The sequence below is a fragment of the Macrobrachium rosenbergii genome, chromosome 56 (assembly GCF_040412425.1).
Source record: "Macrobrachium rosenbergii isolate ZJJX-2024 chromosome 56, ASM4041242v1, whole genome shotgun sequence".
NCBI classification, from domain to species: domain Eukaryota; kingdom Metazoa; phylum Arthropoda; class Malacostraca; order Decapoda; family Palaemonidae; genus Macrobrachium; species Macrobrachium rosenbergii.
Window position 1 is genome coordinate 65459635 of NC_089796.1, and position 25874 is coordinate 65485508.

Consider the following 25874-nt stretch of genomic DNA (forward strand, 5'->3'; position numbering starts at 1 on the left):
AAAAAAACTGAAGGAGATGAGCGACGCGAATAACTCCGTGGTGGACCCTAAAGTTGAGATCACACGATCAAGTTTCCTGGCACCTTTTAGCGTCCAGCAGCTAATATTTTTTTTTTCTTTTTTTGAGTGAGGTCAATGTTGTTGGCGATAGAGAAACCCCCCTCTCTCTCTCTCTCTCTCTCTCTCTCTCTCTCACATGTCAAACGCATAATTTTTTTAAGGGCCTGCCCGACTTGAATGTGGCACCCTTTTAGACCCTGCCTGACTTAAACGTGGCACCTTTTTAGAACCTGACCGACATGAATGTGGCACCTTTTTAGGACCTTTCCGGCATGAATGTGGCATCTCTTTAGGCCCTGCCCGAATTAAACGTAGCACCTATTTAGCAGCTGCCTGACTTAAATACGGCATCTTTTTAGGCTCTGCCCGAATTGAATGTGACACCTCTTTAGGCCCTGCCTGACTTGAATGTGGCACTTTTTTAGGCCTTGCCCGACTTGAATGTGACACCTTTTTAGGACCTTTCCGACTTGAATGTGGCACCTCTTTAGGCCTTGCCTGACTTGGATGTGGTATCTTTTTAGGACCTGCTCGACTTGACAGTGGCATCTCTTTAGGCCTTGCCCGACTTGAATGTGGCACCTTTTTAGGCTTTGCCCGACTTGAACGTAGCAACTTTTTAGGCTTTGCCAGACTTGAATGTGGCACCCCTTTAGGACCTGCCCGACTTGAATGTGGCACCTCTTTAGAGCTTGCCCAACTCGAATGTCGCACCTTTTTAGGACCTACTCTACTTGAATGTGGCACCTCTTTAGGCCCTGCCCAACTTGAATGTGACACCTCTTTAGGCCTTGCCAGAATTGAATGTGGCACCTTTTTAGGCCCTGCCAACTTGAATGTGGAACCTTTTTAGGCCCTGCCTGACTTGATTGTGGCACCTTTTTAGGCCTTGCTCAACTTGTATGTGGCACCTTTTTAGGACCTGCCTAACTTGAATGTGGCATCTTTTTAAGCCCTGCCCAACTTGAATGTGGAACCTTTTTAGGCCCTGCCTGACTTGATTGTGGCACCTTTTTAGGCCTTGCCCAACTTGTATGTGGCACCTTTTTAGGCCCTGTCCAGCTTGAATGTGGCACCTTTTTAGGCCTTGCCAACTTGAATGTGGCACCTTTTTAGGCATTGCTGACTTGAATGTGGCACCTCTTTAGGCCTTGCCCGACCTCCGGGAGTGGGCACCTTTTTAGGCCACTGCAGACTTGAATGGCACCTTTTTAGGACCTGCCTAACTTGAATGTGGCATCTTTTTAGGCCCTGCCCAACTTGGACTAGGAACCTTTTTACCCCTGCCTGACTTGGATTAGGCACCTTTTAGGCCTTGGCCCAACTTGTATGTGGCACCTTTTAGGCCATGCCCAACTTGAATGTGGCACCTTTTTAGGCCTTGCCAACTTGAATGTGGCACCTTTTTTAGGCCTTGCTGACTTGAATGTGGCACCTCTTTAGGCCTTGCCCGACTTGAATGGGGCTTTTTAGGTCTTGCCGACTTGAATGTGGCACCTTTTTAGGACCTGCCTAACTTGAATGTGGCACCTCTTTAGGGCTTGCCCAATTTAAATGTGGCACCTTTTTAGGACCTGCCCGACTTGAATGTGGCACCTTTTTAGGCCTTGCCTGACTTGAATGTGGCACCTCTTTAGGCCTTGCCTGACTTGATTGTAGCACCTTTTCAGGCCCTGCCTAACTTGAATGTGGCACAGTTTTAGCCCCTGCCTAAGTTGAATGTGGTACCTTTTTAGGCCCTGCCTAACTTGAATGTGGCACCTCTTTAGGCCCTGCCTAATTTGAATGTGGCACATTTTTAAGCCCTGCCTAACTTGAATGTGGAACCTTTTTGGGCCTTGCCTAGCTTGAATGTGGCACCTTTTTTTTGGCCCTGCCTAACTTGAATGTGGCACCTTTTTAGGCCCTGCCTAACTTGAATTTGGCACCTTTTTAGGACCTGCCTAACTTGAATGTGGCGTCTTTTTAGGCCCTGCCTAACTTGAATGTGGCACATTTTTAGGCCCTGCCTAACTTGAATGTGGCAGCTTTTTAGGCCTGCCTAACTTGATTGTGGCACCTTTTTAGGCCCTGCCTAACTTGAATGTGGCACCTTTCTAGGACCTGTCCTACTTTAATGTGGCACCTTTTTAGGACCTGCCCAACTTGAATGTGGCATCTTTTTAGGTCTTGCCTAACTTGAATGTGGCACCTTTCTAGGACCTGTCCTACTTGAATGTGGCACCTTTTTAGGACCTGCCTGACTTGAATGTGGCACCATTTTAGGACCTGCCCAACTTGAATGTGGCATCTTTTTAGGTCTTGCCTAACTTGAATGTAGCACCTTTTTAGGCCCTGCCTAACTTGAATGTGGCACCTTTTTAAGACCTGCCCGACTTGAATGTGGCACCTTTTTACTCCTTGCCTAACTTGAATGGCACCTTTTTAGGCCCTGCCTAACTTGAATGTGGCACCTTTTTAGGCCCTGCCTAACTTGAATGTGGCACCTTTTTAGGACCTGCCTAACTTGAATGTGGCACCTTTTTAGGCACTGCCTAACTTGATTGTGGCACATTTTTAGGCCCTGCCTAACTTGAATGTGGCACCATTTTAGGCCTTGCCTGACTTGAATGTGGCACCATTTTAGGACCTGCCCGACTTGAATGTGGTGCCTTTTTTAGGCCTTGCCTAACTTGAATGTGGCACCTTTTTAGGCCTTCCCTGACTTGAATGTGGCACATTTTTAGGCCTTGCCTAACTTGAATATGGCACCTTTTCAGGACCTGCCCAACTTGAATGTAGCACATTTTTATGCCTTGCCTAACTTTAATGGCACCTTTTTAGGCCCTGCCTAACTTGAATGTGGCACCTTTTTAGGCCCTGCCTAACTTGAATGTGGCACCTTTTTAAGCCCTGCCCAACTTGAACGTGGCACCTTTTTAGGCCCTGCCCGACTTAAATGTGGCACATTTTTAGGACCTGCCTAACTTGAATGTGGCACCTTTTTCAGCCCTGCCTAATTTGAATGTGGCAACATTTTAGCATTTGCCCAACTTGAATGTGGCACCTTTTTAGGCCTTGCCCAACTTGAATGTGGCACCTTTTTAGGCCCTGCCTAACTTGAATGTGGCACCTTTTTAGCCCCTGCCTAACTTTAATGTGGCACCTTTCTAAGCCCTGCCTAACTTGAATGTTGCACCTTTTTAGACCTTGCCCAACTTGAATGTGGCAACTTTTTAGGCCTTGCCCAACTTGAATGTGGCACCTTTTTAGGCCTTGCCCGATATGAATGTGGCACCTTTTTAGCCCCTGCCTAACTTGAATGTGGCACCTTTTTAGGCCCTGCCTAACTTGAATGTGGCACCTTTTTAGACCTTGCCCAACTTGAATGTGGCACCTTTTTAGGCCTTGCCCAACTTGAATGTGGCACCTTTTTAGACCTTGCCCGACGTGAATGTGGCACCTTTTTAGGCCTTGCATAACTTGAATGTGGCACCTTTTTAGACCATGCCCAACTTGAATGTGGCACCTTTTTAGGACCTGCCCGACTTGAATGTGGCACCTTTTTAGGCCTTGCGTAACTTGAATGTGGCACCTTTATAAGCCCTGCCCAATTTGAAAGTGGCACCCTTTTAGGCCCTGCCTAACTTGAATGTGGAACGACCTGACTTGAATGGCACCTTTTTAGGGCCTTATGCCCAGTCCTGAATGTGGCACCTTTTTAAGCCCTGCCCAATTTGAAAGTGGCACCTTTTTAGGCCCTGCCCAACTTGAATGTGGCACCTTTTTAGGCCCTGCCCAGTTTGAAAGTGGCACCTTTTTAGGCCTTGCGTAACTCGAATGTGGTACCTTTTTAGGCCCTGCCCAGTTTGAAAGTGGCACCTTTTTAGGCCTTGCGTAACTCGAATGTGGCACATTTTTAGGCCCTGCCCGACTTGAATGTAGCACCTTTTTAGACCCTGCCCGACTTCAATGTGGCACCGACATTTGTGAAAGAAATGAAGTCGGTTATTAAAAAAGAAAAAATAAATAAATAATAACCCTCTTGTGTTATCCAGCTGAACACGAGCATTGAGTCGCTACTGAACTGAACAGGAGAGGCTGAAGGAATCCCGAAAAATGCCTCAGGAAGAAACGAAACAAAGACGTTCTTGGAATTTGAGGCAATTAAAATGTAGAGTCCGACCCCTCCCTCTATCCCTTTAATCTCCAAACTGCTCTTGGCAGGAAGGAAGAACTGAAAGACCTGAAAGCTAATTCTAATTATGACATTCTCTTTCTCTCTCTTTCTCGTGGACGCAGCTTAGAAATGACCTGTTTTGTCTGCTATTAATAGAACAAAGTTTTTCTAATCAGTTCGGGCAGCACCTTTAGTTATCCATGAAATTAAGTATCAGCTGTTCTCTACGAATTACGTTTGATATATACATACATACATACATACATACATACAGTAAAGTTCGTTTATAACGTAAAGGCTTGTAGCGAATTCAGGCTTACAAGGAATGAAAAGTGAATTCCCCGGTCGCAATTCAAATAAATGAACTTAAAGTTGTAGGTATGTAACGAATTATTTGTTTCGAAATCAGGTATATAACGAACCATTTTGTACGTCCCGGTGACAGTTTTATTAGTAAAAAATACCTGTTGTCACGAGGTGATAATTTTATTGTTAAACGGACATCATACAACTGTTATCCCAGTGAAGCAGAAGAAGAAGAAGAAGAAGAACACGTCATATCAGACGGAGAATCACTCCAACTTATCGCAAGCAAAACTCCAACGGAAACTTGCAACAAAGAAAGAGGTCCCAGACCGCATGTTCAATAGTCTGTCTGATATGGAGACATTTTTTCAGAAATGCATCACTTCCTCATTAGTACAGAAGTCCGTAGCTGACTTTTTACAGTGAAAAATGTTTTTTTTAATAGCTTAGTGCTTTTGTGTGTGTGTAATGCGCAATGAAATGTTTTATATTACTATGCTATGTTACTTTCTCATTCAAAGGGTTTGAATAAAAAAAGACCTACAAGCATAACTTTAATTTTGTTTTAAACATTAAGATACATATCCAGTTCTTAAGCTAACAATAACTTTTATTGAAATGCATTAGAAATCTTGATACACTGAGGAAGATCGATACTTTATCGTCTGGGATTCATTCTGTATCAAAACATGGAAGATAATCCAATCATTTCAAGTGTCTCCTTTTATATCGAATGATGCCTATAACAAATTGCAGACGACAGTCCCCTGGAATTCGCTATAAACGAACTTTACTGTACATACACACACACACACACACACACACACACATATATATATATATATATATATATATATATATATATATATATATATATATATATATATATATATATATATATATATATGTGTGTATATATACATACATACATATATATATATATATATATATATATATATATATATATATATATATATATATATATTTATATACTGTATATATATGTGTTTGTGTGTGCATGTTTGTGTGTATGTACAGTAAAGTTCGTTTATATAATTCCCATAGAAAAAGTGAAACTGACGACAGTAAAACTGACAGGGGATGAACAGTGTGACTTTAAACAAGAAGATTGCGTGCACAAGTTTCTGTTATCAAACAGTTCCTCAAGAAGCTTAAAAGCAAACGAAAAAAAGCTGTATTTGACCTAAATGTACTAAGAGCGAGCTTTGACAGAACTGATAGAAAAATAATGTGGAGGAAACTGACGATGCATGGTATCGAAGATGAGCTGAGGATGATTAGAAGCTTTTTAAAAAAAAGTGGTGATGCATTTGTTAAAATAAGTAGGTCGGAGAGTGACTGGTTTGGTGCTAAAGCGTGTCTGAAATGAGGTATTATTCCTTCATAACTGTTTGGTATCTTCGCTGAATTGATGAAAAAAGTCAGGGGAGGGACAGTGAATGTTGGTGCAAAGTTGTGTGGAATGGCTGATGTTTGCAGATGACGCAATACTGATTGGGATAGTGAAAAGAAAATGCATAAACTAGTAAGCGTGTAAAAGCGTTCGCAAGAGTAGAAAGTTGAGACTAAATGGGAGCAAGAATAAGGTAAATGTAAGCCAGGAAGATGGAGCTGTGAATATTAATAAGAATGGTGGAAGAATGGAGGCAGGCTGATATCCCTCTGGAGCCCTCTTGGGCTTATAGCATGTTGACTCTACCCATAAGGGCTTTCAGCTGGAGGTTTAAAGAAAGAATTAGAAAGTTGATTTGTATCAGGATTTAGGATAAAGTAAAGGGATGATTGTAGGATGAGAGAAAAGCTGAGTTACAGAAAGGGTGAAGTAAGAAAGATTGTGTATGAAGGGACTATCAAGTCAACTTCACTTTATGGAAGTGAAGTTTGAAAACTGAAAGCATTTGAAATAAATGGTTCGACCATGTGGAAAAAATGGGAGCTGATAGGTAGCTGAGAACATTACAGTTCTAGAAAGGGTTGGTTAGATGGTGTAAAAGAGACACTGTTAATTGGAAAGGAAAGGTCTTAGTATACAAGAATGTTGGCAAGACAAGGGTGGAGGGGCGTTCGACGTCCTGCTCGTGAGCTAATGGTGCGGAATATTTCTGCAGAGTTCAATACACAATTCAAGTTCATGTATGAAAGGTGTGAAGGGTATGTGTGCATGTATTATTGTATATATATATATATATATATATATATATATATATATATATATATATATATATATATATATATATACATATACATATATACATATACATAAATGTATGTATATCAATTTCTTATAACTGCTTCTCTCTCTCCCTTTCTCTCTCGATTTCTTATAGCTCTCTCTCTCTCTCTCTCTCTCTCCCCCCAATTTCGTATAACTATCTTTCTCTCGATTTCTTATAGCTCTCTCTCTCTCTCTCTCTCTCTCTCTCTCTTAATTTCTCATAACTGTCTCTCTCGATTTCTTATAGCCCTCTCTCTCTTTCTCAATTTCTTATGTTCCCTCTCTCGATTTCTTATAGTTCCCTCTCTCAATTTCTTGTAACTCTCTCTCTCCCTCCCTATTTCGTATAGCTTTCTCTCTGTCTCTCTCAGTTTCTTAAAACTCTCTCTCCCTCTCTCCCCACCCCCACCTCCATCAGAAGCCCTGGCAAGGAACGGGTCTTGAAGGCAACGTGTCTCGCCTCATATCTCAAACGTTTCACCGTCACCGTCACGGTCGCTTCGGATTTCCCCAACAAGAAAACGTTTCTTTGGCGGCCAGGCTTATCTGAGAGCTTTCTCCTGTACGAGTCAATCTCGAATTGACTCCTGTTTCACTCCGGGGTCTCCGGCGACCCGCAGTCAGCTCTTCCGACGGGGCGCTTTTACTCATTTCGACATCTTTGCTTTCGAGAGCTTGAAAACTTGGTTCGGGGATGGCCTTTGGATTCGCTGTATCCCGACTGACAGCTTCCTATGTTCAGCTCTCTCCTTCTCGATTTCTTATAACTGTCTCTCTCTCTCTCGAATTTCTTACAACTCTCTCTCTCGATTTCTTATAACTCTCTCCCTCTCCCTCGATTTCTTATAACTCTCTCTCTCTCTTTCTCTCTCGATTTCTTATAACTCTCTCTCTCTCTTTCTCTCTCGATTTCTTATAACTCTCTCTCTCGATTTCTTATACCTGTCCCTCTCTCTCTCTCTCTCTCTCTCTCCCCCTCGATTCGATTCCTCATAACTGTCTCTCTCTCTCTCTCTCGATTTCTTACAACTGTCGCTCTCGACTGTTTCTCTCCTTCTCTTTCTCTCAGCTAGTCAACAAAGTCTTAGTTTTGCTGGATTTCAGCCTCAGATTACATCCCGCTGACCGTCCAACCACTTTCAACTGTTACCTCTTAGTACAACTGTGAGATATTCCCCCAGTTCCGCTTTAGATCCTTGTGCGTCATCTCCTTTATTTTCAGGATCTCTTTAGTTTGCTGTCCAACCACTCCAATTACCTCTTTCCATTTTCTTAAGTACTGAACAGCCTACATTTCATAAAATCAAACCAATCAGTTTTATAGTCCTTCGAAGCATACGAATATTCAGTTGTCTGGAAAAACTAGATTCAGAAATTCAAAGTGACAAAATACTGAATTTCGGGGAAACGACGCTAGGACCCCAGACCTGATTTTTGGACGTTGGGAACACCCACCCCATCTTCCCTACCCAGTCGGTCTAGGATCAAGATGAAGTATGATCTACTGAATATCCTTCGCAGGAAAAACATCTGAAGTAAATTTGGTGAGAAGTAACTCAGGATTTAAAGCGCGAGGAAGGTGAGCAACATTCGATTGATTAGTCAGTCGCGACAAACAAAGCCTTCGTTTGCTAAGGAAATAAGAGTTGGCTAAGGATATATCAGTCAGTCGAGACAAACAAAGTATTCGTTTGCTAAGGCTATAACAGTCTGCTAAGGATATATCAGTCAGTCGAGACAAACGATGCCTTCGTTTGCTAAGGCTATATCAGTCTGCTATGGATATATCGGTCAGTCGAGACAAACAAAGTATCCGTTTGCTAAGGCTATAACAGTCTGCTAAGGATATATCAGTCAGTCGAGACAAACAAAGTATTCGTTTGCTAAGGTTATAACAGTCTGCTAAGGATATATCAGTCAGTCGAGACAAACGATGCCTTCGTTTGCTGGGCTATATCAGTCTACTATGGATATCAGTCAGTCGAGACAAACAAAGTATTCGTTTACTAAAGGCTATATCAGTCTGCTAAGGATATATCAGTCCAGTCGAGACAAACAAAGTATCCGTTTTGCTAAGGCTATAACAGTCTGCTAAAGGATATATCAGTCCAGTCCCGAGACAAACGATGCCTTCGTTTTGCTAAGGCTATATCAGTCTGCAAAGGATATATCAGTCAAAGTCGAGACAAACGATGCCTTCGTTTGCTGGTGCTATATCGTCTGCTATGGATATATCGGTCAGTCGAGACAAACAAAGTATTCGTTTGCTAAAGATACAACAGTCTGCTAAGGATATATCAGTCAGTCGAGACAAATGAGTCTATGCGTTTGCTAAGGCTATATCAGTCTGCTATGGATATATCGGTCAGTCCGAGACAAACAAAAGTATTCATTTGCTAAGGATATAACAGTCTGCTAAGGATATATCAGTCAGTGAGACAAACAAAGTATCCGTTTGCTAAGGATATAACAGTCTGCTAAGGATATATCAGTCAGTCGAGACAAAGCGATGCCTTCGTTTTGCTAAAAGAATATATCAGTCTGCTATGGATATCCGGTCAGTCGAGACAAACAAAAGTATCCGTTTACTAAGGCTATAACGGTCTGCTAAGGATATATCAGTCAGTGAGACAAAGCAAAGTATTCGTTTGCTAGGCTGTAACGGTCTGCTAAGGATATATCCAGTCAGTCAGAGACAAGCGATGCCTTCATTTTGCTACTGGCTATATCAGTCTGCTAAGGATATATCAGTCAGTCGAGACAAACGATGCCTTCGTTTGCTAAGGCTATATCAGTCTGCTAAGGATATATCGGTCAGTCGAGACAAACAATGCCTTCGTTTGCTAAGGATATAACAGTCTGCTAAGGATATATCAATCAGTCGAGACAAACAAAGTATTCGTTTGCTAAGGCTATATCAGTCAGTCGAGACAAACAAAGTATTCGTTTGCTAAGGCTATATCAGTCTGCTAAGGATATATCAGTCAGTCGAGACAAACAAAGTATCCGTTTGCTAAGGCTATAACAGTCTGCTAAGGATATATCAGTCAGTCGAGACAAACGATGCCTTCGTTTGCTAAGGCTATATCAGTCTGCTAAGGATATATCAGTCAGTCGAGACAAACGATGCCTTCGTTTGCTAAGGCTATATCAGTCTGCTATGGATATATCGGTCAGTCGAGACAAACAAAGTATTCGTTGCTGGCGATATAACAGTCTGCTAAGGATATATTGGTCCAGTCGAGACAAACGATGCTCGTTTGCTAAGGCTATATCAGTCTGCTATGGATATATTGGTCAGTCGAACAAACAAAGTATTCGTTTTGCTAAAAGGCTATATCAGTCTGCGGGATATATCAGTCAGGTCGAGACAAACAAAGTATCCGTTTTGTAAAAGACTATAACAGTCTGCTAAGGATATATCAGTCAGTCGAGACAAACGATGACTTTGTTTACTAAAAACTATATCAGTCTGCTAAGGATATATCAGTCAGTGAGACAAGCCGTGATGCCTTCGTTTGCTAAGGCCTATATCAGTCTGCTGGATATATTGGTCAGTCGAGACAAACAATGCCCTTCGTTTGCTAAAATTCATAACAGTCTGCTGGGATATATCAATCAGTCGAGACAAACCAAAGTATTCGTTTGCTAAGGCTATATCAGTCAGTCGAGACAAACAAAGTATTCGTTTGCTAAGGATATAACAGTCTGCTAAGGATATATCAGTCAGTCGAGACAAACAATGCCTTCCTTTGCTAAGGATATATCAATCAGTCGAGACAAACAAAGTATTCGTTTGCTAAGGCTATATCAGTCTGCTAAGGATATATCAATCAGTCGAGACAAACAAAGTATTCGTTTGCTAAGGCTATATCAGTCTGCTAAGGATATATCGGTCAGTCGAGACAAACAATGCCTTCGTTTGCTAAGAATATAACAGTCTGCTAAGGATATATCAGTCAGTCGAGACAAACGATGCCTTCGTTTGCTAAGGCTATATCAATCTGCTATGGATATATAAGTCAGTCGAGACAAACAAAGTATTCGTTTGCTAAGGCTATAACAGTCTGCTAAGGATATATCAGTCAGTCGTGACAAACAATGCCTTCGTTTGCTAAGGATATATCAGTCAGCCGAGACAAACATAAGGTTTTGTTTGCCGAGGATCTATCAGTCTTCTTTTTCAAAGGGGCACGTTTTGTGCGCTACAGACAGTGGCTCCCTCTTTCCCTACTTCTCCTTTATAGTGCAGCAGATAATTGCATATTTCATAAGAATCGTTTCAGATAGTGAAACAAGCATGAAATTTTGCACAAGTGCTCTATAAAGTTCCCTCTATCAAAAAGAGGCGCTGGCCACGCAAAATTTAATATGTATGCCAAATTCAAGATGGCGGCCGGTATCGACAGATTTGGCTAATTTTTCACTAGAATGGCATGTATTTGCTTCTAGCAATATGGTAGGTAGCTCTTCCATACTATTTCTTGTGAATATTATGTTTCTGTAGCTTCCCAGTACAGTTACCTTTAAATATAGAGGGCTATATGGCTGCCAAGAAAAGGTAGAAACAATAATTATAATGAGAAATAATGCCTGTTCAACAATTATCGTTTTAAGCATGGATCTTGGTTTCTGTGGTTTTAGATCCTAATGAGGCCATCTCTTTCGAATAACTCATCAATTTTGAAGGAAAATTAATAAATGTAAAAAGAGTGAATGTCTGCACACAACCAGGGCACACTGGTGACATCACTGCTGTGTAACTCAGCATGTCTTCAGTAGCTAATCCAGCTTTACTAATCCTGTAGTCTTAGACTAGTAGTTGTGTAGTATAGTTTGGTTTTTAGTGTCCCAAATGCTTTCTAACAGCCCCAGACCAGCTATAGTTAGATAGCCGCACCCTGAATAGACAGGATGTGCCAGTGCCGGGAGAGCCGAGCTGAGCCAAAGGGTATGGGGGCTGTACATGATGGTTCATGTACTTACCGGATGGTGTACAGATCACACGGGACTTAAATGGCACTGGATGAATGATCGGGCTAGGTGTAGGGAGACCAGACCTAGTTGAATCCCATACAGGAATGTGCTTTGTTTAAGGTGGTAAAGGGGATAACCCTCGGCCTTAATCAAAAGTAAATCATGGCAGAAATGTGATGCAATCCAATATTGAGTAGAAAAACAAACTGGAGTTTGTGTTGTCTTTCAGAAGGACAAAAGAGGTGAGCACTTGACATCACCCTCCAAGTCATCATGTCCTAGACCATGATGGGTACACAATGCTGGCAAGGAACATTCCCATGTTCAGTGAAATTAATGAAATGCCACTGATAATGGATCCAGCAAGGCTGGATGAAGGTGATACATAGAGGCCACTCTCAGGGAAAAATGCAGCAAAATACCATGTGAACTGTCGGCTTGTTGTTTAACAGCACTAGCTGGACCGTACAAAAAGCGACAATCCAATGACCAGACCAGCAACACTGAGACTAGTCGTGCAAAACTGCGCCGAACCAGTCATGACAATGAAGTTTGCATTTCTGTGAGAAAGTGGCACCTGCATCTGATCTCAGACAGGCTAGTACTAAGGGCCTTGACTTGAAATTGCGTGAATGTGCAGAGATACTTAGTGATGGCAAGCTCCTTTACTAAGTTGACTGGTGGGGATGTCATTGCACAGGAGTTTAAAGTATCACCATGCCTGTCTTTGTGCCCTCTACAGCAGAAAAAGGTCCTCCTGAGGAGCCTTGAGGAAAGACCAAGGTAGCACTGAGTCAGAATCAGATGTGTATCCACTAGTTCTGTCAGAACTGATGACATATATGTTGAAAACAACCTTGTTTCAGATGATCCAGTGCATTTCGGCTGGCAGATATTTGCCACCTCTAACAACGTCTGGAACAGGTAGGTGTAGAGTCACCAAAGTGTAAATTCACGAGACTCAAGACAAACTTCTGGCAGAAATTCCCAGAACTGAAATCATAAATCTGTAGAGATGTATTACTTGCATTTCCCAAAGGATATGGGAAAAGCACTTGCCAATCATCTTGATCTTTTCAGAGGCAGTTATCATTGCTAAAGCAGCAAATATTCTCAGAAAGTCTATACTGAGTCATCAGTCACGGTTTGATGGGCACATTTCTGAGGCTTGGCATTTAGAGAATTCTGTGCCTCCTCTGCTGCTCAGTTTATAGGATGGATTTAGCATGGGCTGATATCAAGTCAAGCAGCCATTGATTTGGGAGCATCAAAGTCAGACCAGGCCACACAGCTCATGCAGTTCAACCTACCTGGGATACAAAAAGAGGGAGACAACAACTCATAGACACTCCAAAGACAGAGGAAACACCATTCCCAGTCTACATGGGACTCTCAGTCTCATGCAAAACCAGGAAGAGAAACCTGGGTTGAAATCACTCATCAGTATGGCCTCAGCATCTCTTATGACAGAGTACTGGTCTCTACACAGCTAGGAGATGCCAGTTAGCAAGAAATGTGCAGAGGAGGGTGGGTCTTGTCCCCAGTACTGGAAAGGTTGTTTCACCACTGCAGTGATGGACAACATCGTGACCACAACTATCTGGGTAATCATTACCACTACCTCCTTCCCATGGAACTAGCATCTCATATTTCAGCACCCCACCATGATAGAACACTGGACAGGAAAGACAGCAACTAAAGTTTGCATCTGAGAAAAAGAGGTCGGTGCCTGAATGTTGGACACATTCTGAAACATCTCACCAGCTTCCCTTTCAAACAAAAGAACCCTGTACCACCAAACACTGCAATACCAAAGCACCACAGATATCTTGGGCCACAGGCTTGCACTGGAGTATCAGTAGACAAAGTCATAATCCTACCCATAGAGGAAATAGATACAGTGAATCGACGTGGTCAGCTCATCACGTTCAATGAAGAAGCCCAGAATTTGAAGTAACCATAACTTCATTAAGCCTCTCCTCGTATCAGGCTCATTCTGTTGCTACAGATCAAACACGTGATGCAGAAAGTGCAGGATGTCACTGATTTTCTGAACCTGGCCAGATACCCCATAATCGCTGCTCGATCAGCCAATCTCTGTGCCGTAGCAAAAAGCAGGTGCAGTGGCAGGCCTGATCAGTATGGCTCTGATAATGTTTTTGGTGGTCTGGTGGCATTGAGATGGTAGCACGACATCTCTGTACTCTTCATGCAGTGGTTGGACAGGAGCTCTGGTGGAGGGGCAGAGTTGCTTCATCTGGAACTGCAGAATCCTTCCTGTCAGCTGCAAGTGTAACTCAGGACACAGCAGATGCACAGATTTGCCCTCTAGTTTGTACAAACTCCTGAGGACAGTATACACTGACTATCTGTGCTGAGAAAACCAAACAACAATGAGCAGGCATTAGAGTTTGAGGAGTGAGTGTGACCAGCCAGAAGACAGCAGAGTCACATGTTCATACCTGGCACATGGTGTTGTCTATGGAACTTGTGGAGGTCTTCCTACTGATCAGGTCCTTCCAGGGCCAATTTTGTCCTCTTACTGCCCAGGCACTGCATGAGCTGATACCTACTTCTTTCCAGCAATAGCCTAAAACTATGCTCGTTGGCTGCCTATTCACCTCAGGGACATGCTTACTTGCCTAGAGAGTTCACACCCAGAGTTGCACAAGGAGTTCAAGGGCTGGCAACTTTTATGTGCACAAGACCAGTCCAGCCAATTCTCAGCAATGGCTCTTGACCAAGCTCATGAGCAGACCAATGCCTTTGCAAAGGGGCTGATGAGCCATTGGGCTGACTGAAGATCCGTCAGCACTCCAGAAGATGGATGGTGGTTGCCCAGAGATCATCCGCTTGGTGTCTGCATACGAAACAGAGGTTCAAAGTAAAGAGGTCTAGCCAGGCAGACAACACACCATGAACAAACACCTCATGCAGAAGACATTCTTGGAGGAGAGTCAGCAAGCTGTCGATAACTTTGCAACACTTTGGGGGAAGTCCTTTACTCAGGAAGGGAAAGCCAGGATCTGTATTCATTGACAACAAATATATTGCCCACCCCAATCAGCAGAACTTCTACAGACACACCTTGACAGGAGGCGCACTAAATTTCAGAAGTTTGACTCTCATGCAATGGAGTCTCCTTCTATGAGCCAATAAAGAAGAACAGAACTGACTTCTCTCAGGCAAGAAGCTGCTCCTGTAGAAAGTCAAAACAGAAACTTCTGAAGGGAGGATTACAGCTTTTCAAAGCTATTTATATCCTGTCAGAGCGTGAATGTGATCTGCAGGAATTCTTCCAGCACGAGAACTCAAAACATTCCCAGCTTCCCCAGTGAGGGTGGTAGGCTGGTGCACATGCTCCAGAGTCTCAGCTGACCTCGGTCCTGGAGAGTCATGTTACACTAGAAGACAAAGAAACCAAAGACTGATGTCCTCATTGTAGATGGATCAGTTTGGTCCATACCTTGCCACAAAGAAAGGGAAAGACTTTGAGGGCTATGCACACTTTGTTGCCTGTGATACAATCCTATAGCAGCAAGTACACATCTGTCACATCTTGTATTTGATGTATGGCACAGATCAGCCTCAAAGCTGAGACCAGGCTCCAACGTGGTCAGGAGGAAGCGCAAGGTGAGACAAGAACAGAATTCCATCCAACTGGCGCAATTTCTAAGACACGATGCCAACAAGACAGAGTTGTTTTCAGTTCCTAGACAAAGTTGCCCAGATGTCAGCCACAAATGTTTGTCATTGCCACGAAAGAGGTCTGCTGTCTCAACACTCCTGAAACTAGTCTTCAGGGACTGAAAAGTGCTCTTAGTGAAGCTGACACACATCTTTCTCCACCATGCCGATATGCTACAGAACATGGAGCCAAGACCATCTGGTTAAACAAATGACACAGATGTTCTTTGTTTGCAGCAGTGCTTTCTCCACTCTCCTGATCTAGGCTAGAGTAGCTATGGGTGGCATTTGGCCAAGGCCAGAGCTCTGCGCTGGATTGCTGTGCATGACCTGTGCAACTCCTCTGGAGCCCAGGAGAAGGTCGATGGCATGCTCTTCTTCCATGTGTTCACAGGCTGTGATACAGTGTCAGCCTTCGAGCAAGGGCAGGAAGACTGCCTGGCAGACATGGAACATCTTCCAGAGTCCACTGCTGTTCTCAAAACTGAGTCACTACCCTCTCAGAGTGGAAGAGGACTTGAAGGTCCTGAGAGGCTTGTCATTATGTATAGAGATCCAGCATTGCTGGCAATTGTGGATGAGGCTAGACTTGATATGTTTTGCCAGAAAACAAAGGGCATATGAGGCCATTCACCAACCAGGGAGCTCTCCTCAACACACCAGCGCAAGGCGCACCAGGCTGGTTGTGTGTGGGGCAGGCCACCCAGTGTCAGCCACAGCCAGAGAACCCTGCTGACAGGGATGGCAAAAGTCTGGTGAAACATTGTAAGTCCTCTGGACAACCAACTGCCCTTAGCTAGAGTTGCCAGCAGCGCCAATGTGATGCAAAGCAGGCTGTTGGGAAGGTGCAAGTGCTACAAGCTGGGTCTTCCTGCACAGCTCTGTGCACCTGCAAATGTGGAATCTAGATAACATTGCCTCTTTCAGTAGATAATCTAGCTTTGAGCATCCAACGTGTCATGCCATGCCTACCTTCTTATCCTCAATTTTCAAAGGTGTGTTGAGAGACCTATACATAGATTAGTTCGCATTTAGTCCATGTTCCTCTTCTTTCTTTTATGGTTACAGTCTTAGACACAATGTTGTATGTGACCATACCATTACTATTCAGTTTAAAATAGTGCATATTAGTTAAACTGTCTGATCACATGAATATACCATTAAATAAAAACAGTTGGTCTCTATGTCTCTAGCGCTGTGGATGAAAAAACTTTTTATGGCAACCATTTTGTACGCCATCTTTGGTTTACAATTCATTTAGTAAGGGTTTTCAATAAAATGTGCGGTATGGAACATTTTTATAAATTAAAAGTCGAGGTTTAAAAAAATTGGCATATTCCATCCAACAGATGCTCCCAAACCAGTGAATCTCAACATAGATGGCGCCATTTTTGAAAATAGCCGCCATCTTGGACCCCTCAGGGTGGCCAAAGCAACTTTTCTAAGAGGAGCGTAGTCTTAGGAATAAGTTTGTGCAAAATTTCATGCTTGAGCCACTATCTGAACGATTTTACAGCAATCTGCTGCACTATTATCCTGTTTTTCCATCTCTTCTGCGAGGATTTTACTATTCCTCAATTTACCATCGTCATTTTTGTCGATCGTTGGCGCTGGAAAAAGATTCATAAAGCAAATTACATGTTTTTTTTTTAATGAATTAAACTCCATTTCCCTGCAGCTATTTGGGGCCTATTGTATTCAAACCTATAAAAGGAAAACAGCCTTCTTTTAATTTATTGCTTTCCAGAAGTAATGGAAGATATGCCCCGTAGGGGGGAAGTGCCGTCAGCACACCTCACGCGGTGCACTGAAGGCTTTACTAGAGGTTCTTTCCAGCGTTCCCTCGTCCACTAGCTGCAACCCCTTTCATTCCTTTTACTGTACCTCTGTTCATGTTCTCTTTCTTACATCTTACTGTCCACACTCTCCTGACAATTGTTTTATAGCGCAACTGCTTTGAGGTTTTCCTCCAGTCACACCTTTAAAAGCTTTTCATTTTCAATTGCCCTTTCAGCGTTGAATGACCTCATTATAGCGCCCAGCGCTTGCCTTTGACTTATTCCATTCCATTTATACTGGCACTGAATTGTTCTTTTTCCGTAACTTTGTTCTCTCCGGTGTGTTAGTTGGTCCTTTCAACGTGCTTTTTCATGTTATCGCACATTCGGAATGATAACAAATATCAAATTTATTCGAATATGTTATTCTCGAGATGCTTTACAGAGGAATACTGAATTTTCAATTTTATGCAAAGAAGATTTTAAAAAAGTGTTCGTTGTTCATAGTCGACTAACCAGAGCGAATGCCTCGATCAACTTCTAAATTTAATAAATAATGAAGTGAATGATTTCGTACACTGACTCACTATGAGTTAATGGCTAACATATCTGAACTGAAGAATAAAAGAATGTGTTTATTTTTATCCAGTGGGCAACAGACAAAAACCTGTCCCAGATCAGATAAAAGCAAAAGTGCTGTTCCCCACTAAACACCAATTGTCAGACATTGAAAAAAGTCTGCACGAGGCAAATTCCCCCCTTTTAACGTCAGAGAGAGAGAGAGAGAGAGAGAGAGAGAGAGAGAGAGAGAGAGAGAGAGAGAGAGAATAGAGAGAGAATGTAAATACAAAATAGTCGGAGATAGTAATGAAAAGTTATTCAGGTCTAGTAATAAGTCAGTATTCCCGAGAGAGAGAGAGAGAGAGAGAGAAGAGAGAGAGAGAGAGAGAGAGAAAACTGAAGCCAATCTTTTATTTTCTTGTCAAAAACATCTTTAGGTTAAGACGACTTTCTTACTTTAGCTGCGACAAAAAGTTGACATAAAACGAATATCTGATTCCCCGACGATCTGGGCTTCGATTCCCGGGACACAGCAGCTTAGGAGCCCTCGTGATAAAATGAAAATACAAGTTTTTTATTTTTAGAGAAGAAGAAGAAGAAGAAGAAGAAGAAGAAGAAGAAGAAGAAGAAGAAGAAGAAGAAGAAAGAAGAAGAAGGAAGTCGTAGTTTTCTGGAGAGGAAAAAATGTGACGTAAGTTTTGATGTAAGTTTTCGTGTCCTCAAGGGGTAGGTCGAGAGGACTGCTACCATTTTACTTCAACTCATTTTTATCCAGAAACTTGAACGACCTTCCGACCTCCGACGATTACTGAATATACTCCGGTGCTTTTTTCAACTGTTAGTTCCTTTGTACTTTACGGGACGTGTCTCCGGAGACCGCAGATCTCCGCCAAACCGAGCAATCCACTGCCTTATTCGACACTCATCCCTCTCAAATGTACTCTATTTCGATCCTTGTCTCTTCCAGAATAGAATGACCTCTTGCCAGCAACGAGGCCCAACTCTGGTACGATTTTCGTGGAACACACACACAAACGGAGTGTATATATGAAGAGAAATAATGGTAATAAAAATGACTGTCACATGGAGGAGAGGAAGATAAACTATATAAAATAATGAAGAATTTTTTTGTAGCTTTCCTCTTTCTTTCTATGGTTACACGGCGATTTTCAGTCATAATAAAAAAACCTTTATTTACATTTAGGATCTGCATTCGAATGCAATACATCTAGTCATAATGGTTCACTTGTTATTATTATTATTATTATTATTATTATTATTATTATTATTATTATTATTATTATTATACTGAGTCTTCTCAATTTTCCTTATAATTCTTTTCTCTTCTATGGTAATACTGGCCAATAACTAGCCAGTGTTCATAGTTTGTACACACCACACACACACACAGCTGTTGTATTTGTCTCCACCAAAGTATGAACACTTGGAAATTATTGTCAAATTTTAACGTAGAAGAGAAAAAGAATTAAAAAAAATTGAGAAGACTCAATACAAGATTAACTCGAGAGATGCAAACATCCTTTTTTGACAGGACGTGTTTAAGCGAGGGGTCTACCCACTTCTTGCTTATGTTACATGTGTGTTATTATTATTATTATTATTAATGTTGTTGTTGATTTTCATAGTTACTGCATTCTGACAGTAACTCGCCGATGTTTGTCATTCTTGCAGAGGGAAGCAGTTGCAAAGTCACGTAGTTTTACTCCGGACGCATACACTATCAATTACAGAGTAACGACGATGGTAACTGAAATCGGGAGTTCATCCTCCGTGGAGTTGTCCTTCTTCAGGAGAGTCTTCGCCAGTGTTGACCTAGGCTACGTTTCACTCAAGCTCCGCTGAGCATGGTCACGCCGAAAGACGGGAGTACACTGTCATTCGTGGTGAGTCTTGTTCGTTACATACGAGATGGTCAGCAGGGGATCGAATGTAGGCTGAGATCACGCATGCTCAGCGGAGCCCGAGTGCAACGGTGGCCTGGAATCTAGGCTACGTCGCCTAGCTCAGGGTTTTTCAAACTACGGTTCACGACCCGTCAGTGTGCCGCAAAATAAGTAAAATGGGTCACAACAAACAGAAAAATCCACAAAGAAGTGAAGCAAGTGAGAGCAACAATCTCATTCGTACTCATTATTCATTTATCCTTATAAAAACCAAAGATAGAGCGAGGCTAAACACTACACCAAATATGCGTGTAGCATTTTTCTTGTGTTGAATCAACTACTTGTGAAAAACAAGTAAAAAATGCGCAGAAGTTTCTTCGGCGCGATCGTGTTTTCTGTACAGGGTATGATCAAGGCCACTGAAAATAGATATATCTTTCGGTGGTCTCTGATTTAATGCTATATGAGCCGTGGCCCATGAAACTTTAACCACGGCCCATGAAATTTTAATCAAGGCCCGGTGGTGGGTCATACATCGTTGCCAGACGCACGATTATAGCTAACTTTAATCTTAAATAAAACAAAAACTACTCAGGCTAGATGGCTGCAACTTGGTATATTTGATGATTGGAGGGGTGATGATCAACATACCAATTTGCAGCCCTCTAGCCTCAGTAGATTTTAAGATCTGAGGCGTGGGCCAAAGTGGACGTGACAGGCAAGGCCGGGATGAGATAGTTTCTATTTTCAGAGAAACTAATGTGCATCCTCCTCATTAAATGAAAAATTCAAAAATACTGTTCACTGTCTGTAATTGATAGTGTATTCGTCCGAAATAAAACTACCCAACTTTGCAACTGCTTTCCTCTCAAAGAATGACAAACATCAGCGAGTAACTGGCAGAATGCAGTAAGTAGGAAAAACCAATTATAAGAAAGACAGAGAAAACTCTACAAATTAAATACAGCTATCTATCACCTTCAATACATGTTTACAGGAGTGTCTAGAACATAAAATTTAGGCCAAAGGCCAAGCGCTGGGACCTATGAGGTCATTCAGCGCTGAAAAGGAAGTTGGCAGTAAGAAGGTCTGAAAGGCGTAACAGGACGAAAACCTCGCAGTTGCATTAGGAAACAATTTTTAGAGAGGGTGGAGAGTCAGATGGAAGAAAGAGAATATGAACAGAGGTAAAGTACAAGACATGAGACAGGTTGCAACTAGGGGCCGAAGACGCTGCAAAGACCCTTAAGTAATGCCTGCAGTGCACCACGTGAGGTGCATTGATGGCACTACCCACCTACAGGAAAAAATAGTAAAAATTATTATTATTATTATTCAAAACTATTGATTCCGACAGACAGGGGGAAGATGAAATTCCCTTGCCTCTGGTGCCAATTCCAAGGCCATTGTATCACCGAATGCAATCTCCACACACGAAACTTTGAAGCCCCAACCTCATTTCAGTGGCTTAAAGAATTCCCTCTCTTCTAAAACTTAAACACCGATGGCACAGGATCCCACGAATCTAATTACTTCTTCGGAGGGCCCTCTGGCGGGAATCGGGATGATCGGAGAATTGTCTTGGCGACCAAAGGTGACCTGATACCCATTTCGAAGTTTTATTTTAATTCAAAGTTTCTGTGATCCTAATTTTCTTACACGAGTCGAGTTCATATTTTTCTTCTTTAGATTCTTATCTTTATGTTAGTTGTTTATTCTCTTAATTTTCATATATTTCTTTCTATTTATTCTTCGCCCTTCTTTTTTGAGTTTTCCCAGACGTATTGCAGGCTTGTATATGAATGCGGACAACTTATGATTAATAGGTATAACTAGTACTCTCATAAACTTCAGATTTAATTTCATATACACTTTTGTACATATTTCGTTTAATCCATGACATTCTCTCACATCAAAACGCCTCTTCATACAAATCGGTACCTCAGTAAAATTATGCCATTTTACCGAACAAAGCCTTAAAATGTTAGCTGTCAACTCAAGTAAGAAAACTATACATGGTCAAAACCGTAGCTTTCATATAGTAAACTTTCTCTTGAAGTTAACTTTCACCCCTCACGGTGGGACATAGAAATTCTTCTATTTCAATTTCTGGTACTCTACGGGAGCAATCAACCGACAGCTTTGGCCTTAAAAGAAGATTAGAGGCCCATATACCATTTACTGGTCAGTTTTACATTTGCATCTTCTTGCAGCAAAATGCCCATTCACCATTTACCAGTTTTACTGCAGCAAAATGCCCATCATTTTACTTTTATTTCACATTTGAAGTAAAATGCCCATACACCACTTACTGGTCAATTTACTTGAAACTTACATCAAGGAGGCCCATACACCATTTACTGGGCACTGCCTCTCCAGAAGAGTTTTATAGTCATGACTAAGTATTCCTCTGCCTTGAGGCACTACAACTGTGCCCCGGTACAATGACATTTCCATTCTGCGAAAATGTGCGTGAGCACAGATGCAGGAAGCCTCAAGAAGTAGCAGGCTGGCTAAGGCACCAACCCTTGCTAAGATGCTACCACTAGATCAAACAAGATTCTTCAGGCACGGCCAGGTCAGGCAGTCTGATATTGGGCCCCTCTGTAAATATGGTCCTTTTCCTAAGGTTGACAACAACTGATACGACATTTTTTGTTCTCATTATACTTATCCTTGGTAAGTAGCTATTCTAATCAAAGCACTGAGCTCTAATCAAGGATAGTGCCATAGGCTCTGCACCATGGCCTTCCACTGCCTTGGATTAGAGTTCAGTGCCACAGCACCTTGGTCTTCCACTGCTTTGGATTAGAGTTTATTCACACGCTCAAGCAGATTTTTCTATTAATTTTCTCTTCCTCTTTTTTTTCCCGAATGGTGTGTTGACAGGCTTCATAGGAGGACCAAGGATACCTTATGGTTTGTCTAGAGGTTGCTTTAACCTTTTCTTTGCCTTATCTTTATCCTCGACCTTCATTTTCAAAACCATCAGTACTGTTCTTCCTTCAGTTGAAGTAACTATCTGGAGGGTTCATGTCTACCTTCCATGGTGAAGTATCTTTACCACGATGACAACCGTTGCCAGATATTTTGCTATCTTCTACATGGATTCTTTTGTGAGGTTTAATACCACGCAGTTTTCTAGAAGCTTTATTCATGGCGTGACCAACCTGCCGTTGAACCGTTGGAACTTTTAAAACTGAAACTTGGTGCAAATGCTTTTTCGTTGAGCTGGCTGACACGAGACTCCGTTCATGACTGATTTGTTAATTTAGTTATTTTACTTTGTTGTTCATCTGATTTGGTTTTTGTTATCTAAATCGTTTTTGTTTTATCTCTTTCCTTTTCTGTACTGGACTACTTTATCTCTTGGGACCCCTCAGACTGAAACATTCTGCTTTTCCAGCCAAGGTTGCAACTTGGTTTGCAGTAATAATAATAATAATAATAATAATAATAATAATAATAATAATAATAATAAATAAATAAATAAATACATAAATAAGTAAATAAAAAAACACATTTACTACCTTCAGTCACACGAATGAGAGAAGCCTTCATGTTCTTACATACATTAATGAAAGCTAAGTTGCAGCGTCATCAAATAAAGGCCAGTCATATTCAGTATTTACCGAGGCAATTGAGCCTTGAACGGACATCATTGCGGATATTTCAGAGAGGCAATTTCAGAAAACTCTTCAGCATTACTGCACATGCAACATTCTGGAGGGAAATTACATCTCCCCGGTCCCGATACAATAATGTGCTGGAGTGGGGTCCTGACGCTCCCATTAGCGGATATGAAGCCATCAGGGGAAGTTGTCTGTCCGTTTGCTTGCTTCATAACAAAATAAGGTAAACAAGCTGGAGGGATCCCACGAATCACAAAAACTGAAACGTAAGCAGGAATCTCTCTTTTGAGCGCCGCTGAAGCGACGATGCACCTTGGTAATCCAAACAGATCTTAGATAAGTTTGTTTATGCGGTAATCAGCCACTGGAAATGCAGTTAATTTCTTGCCACTTTATCCAGATCTCAAGAGCGAAGAGTGACTACTGAATACATAGTTTATTATTAATAATAATAATAATAATAATAATAATAATAATAATAATAATAATAACAATAATAAATATTCACTGAACACTATGGCCCTCTGGATGCCATACTGTTCCACGAAGTTTGTTTGAGAGAGGATCTTCTTCCGAAGTAATAATAATAATAATAATAATAATAATAATAATAATAATAATAATAATAATAATAATAATAATAATAAAGAACTGGGGAATGACGACAGCGCCAATTGTTTTTCATAGATATTTATTTTTTTATTTATTTCAGTCGCCATGTTCACGGGTAAAATGAAAGCTGAGCAACTGAGAGCATGCTTGATATTAATAATGATATAGTTCTCTCATAATTTATTTTCATAAGTAAACTTTTAGATTTTGGTATCAGGCTAACAGAGGGCAGCTTTTTATTTTTATAAGTAATCGTTCATATTTTGGAATCAGGCTAACACGGGGTACTTGTTTATTTCTGTAAGTAAATTTTTATATTCTGGAATCAGTCTAACAGAGGGCACCTTTTATTTTTATATGTAATCGTTTATATTTTTAAATCAAGCTAACACAGGGCACTTATTTTTGTAAGTAAATTTTTCTATTTTGGCATCAGTCTAACAGAGGACACCTTTTTATTTTATATTTAATCGTTCATATTTTTTAATCAGGCTAACACAAGGCACTTACTTATTTTTATAAGTAATTTTTTTTTATTTTGGCGTAATTCTAACACAGGGCACTTTTTTTTTATTTTTATAAGTAATCGTGAGTTCATATTTTGGCATCAGGCTAACACAGGGCACTTATTTATTTCTGCAAGTAAATTTTCACGTTTTGGCATCAGGGTAACAGAGGGCACCTTTTTATTTGTATAAGTAAACGTTTATATTTTGCCATCAGGCTAACAGACGGCAGCTATTTATTTCTATAAGTAAGCGTTTATAGTTTGGCATCAGGCTACCAGAGGGCAGTCTTGTAACCGTAGCTTCAGTTCAAGTGTCTGTAGTCCCTGTTTTATTCACGTTTAGTTTACTTTGGAGGCAAGTAAAACAATGCTTACAAGTGTTCTCCTTGGATTTGTTATAGTAGCTATTTTCTCTGTATTTACTAACCAGAAATGTCAGTGTTTTGGTGTGAGGTGAAGTAGCTCAGTATCAGGTTTAACCACTTATTTTGTCTCAAGTTAAGTGTTATTTAACTGGTTGGTAATTGTGTGCACATGGTCTTTGCAAACTGTGTTTAAGATTGTGGCTTGCTGGATATATCTTGCCATTAATTTATAACTTTTAATTTGGTGTAGACCAATGATTCAAGTTATAAAAATAGGGATTGGGATAATTTCAATGCTTGTTAATATAATTATATTTTATCGGATTATTTAAATCCAGTACTGTCTGGCTGTTAGGACGAAGTTTTTAAAAGGTACATTCCTAATATGATTGTCTTATCACTTTTACTGTGTAGCGATCTTGAGAGAAGCAGACCATTTAGAGCATATGCATATTAGTAGTCTAAAAAAAATAGGACCCTGTTTGAATTATGAATTAGAGACCTCTGTAGGCATTTGATGATAATTTGACTTTCTTAGCGCAATTCAGTAATTCTGTATTCACCTGAAATTATAGTATGTCTGCAGTTCTATGTGTGAGTGTGGTAGATATAACACCTAATGGGTTCCATTTTAAATTTCTCTTAAACTGCACAATCAACTTGAAATTACTTTGGGTTATACAGTACAGAATACTGGTAACGTCAGTTGAATATCAAAGTTCAGGCAATATTTTCACGACATTTTCCCAAAGGAAGTTAATTTCCTAAGCATGGCAGGGTGGTGCTGTAGTGTATGTAAAAACTTATGATTGTAGTGACCGAAGAGTCTTTGGTTAACTTAGTATAACCATTAAACCTGTATTCAGCTGGTTCTGATTAGCCATTTTATATAAAGTTTATGCCAACGGAAAGTCTAGTGTAAAAGAGGTTTTACGTTTGACAACTTTTTAAAAATAAGAGGATTATGGTAATCCTCTCCTTATACCAACAATGTATATTCTTATATTTTAACCCCTTTACAGAGGGTGTGGGCTAGAAACAAGACTACGAGACGACATATCTGCCGATGTTAAAAACCACATACGTGAG

General features: G+C 41.1%; 1 protein-coding gene across 1 annotated transcript in view; it reads right to left on the minus strand.

Annotated features, from left to right (window-relative positions):
* Positions 1 to 378: 378 nt before the first annotated feature.
* LOC136836226 (SH3 domain-containing protein 21-like) overlaps positions 379 to 25874 on the minus strand; it is a 49734-nt gene continuing 24238 nt past the window's right edge. Inside the window, exon 2 of the mRNA XM_067100229.1 lies at positions 379 to 826. Coding sequence (XP_066956330.1) covers positions 379 to 826 — 448 coding nt within the window. The remainder of the gene's footprint in view (positions 827 to 25874) is intronic.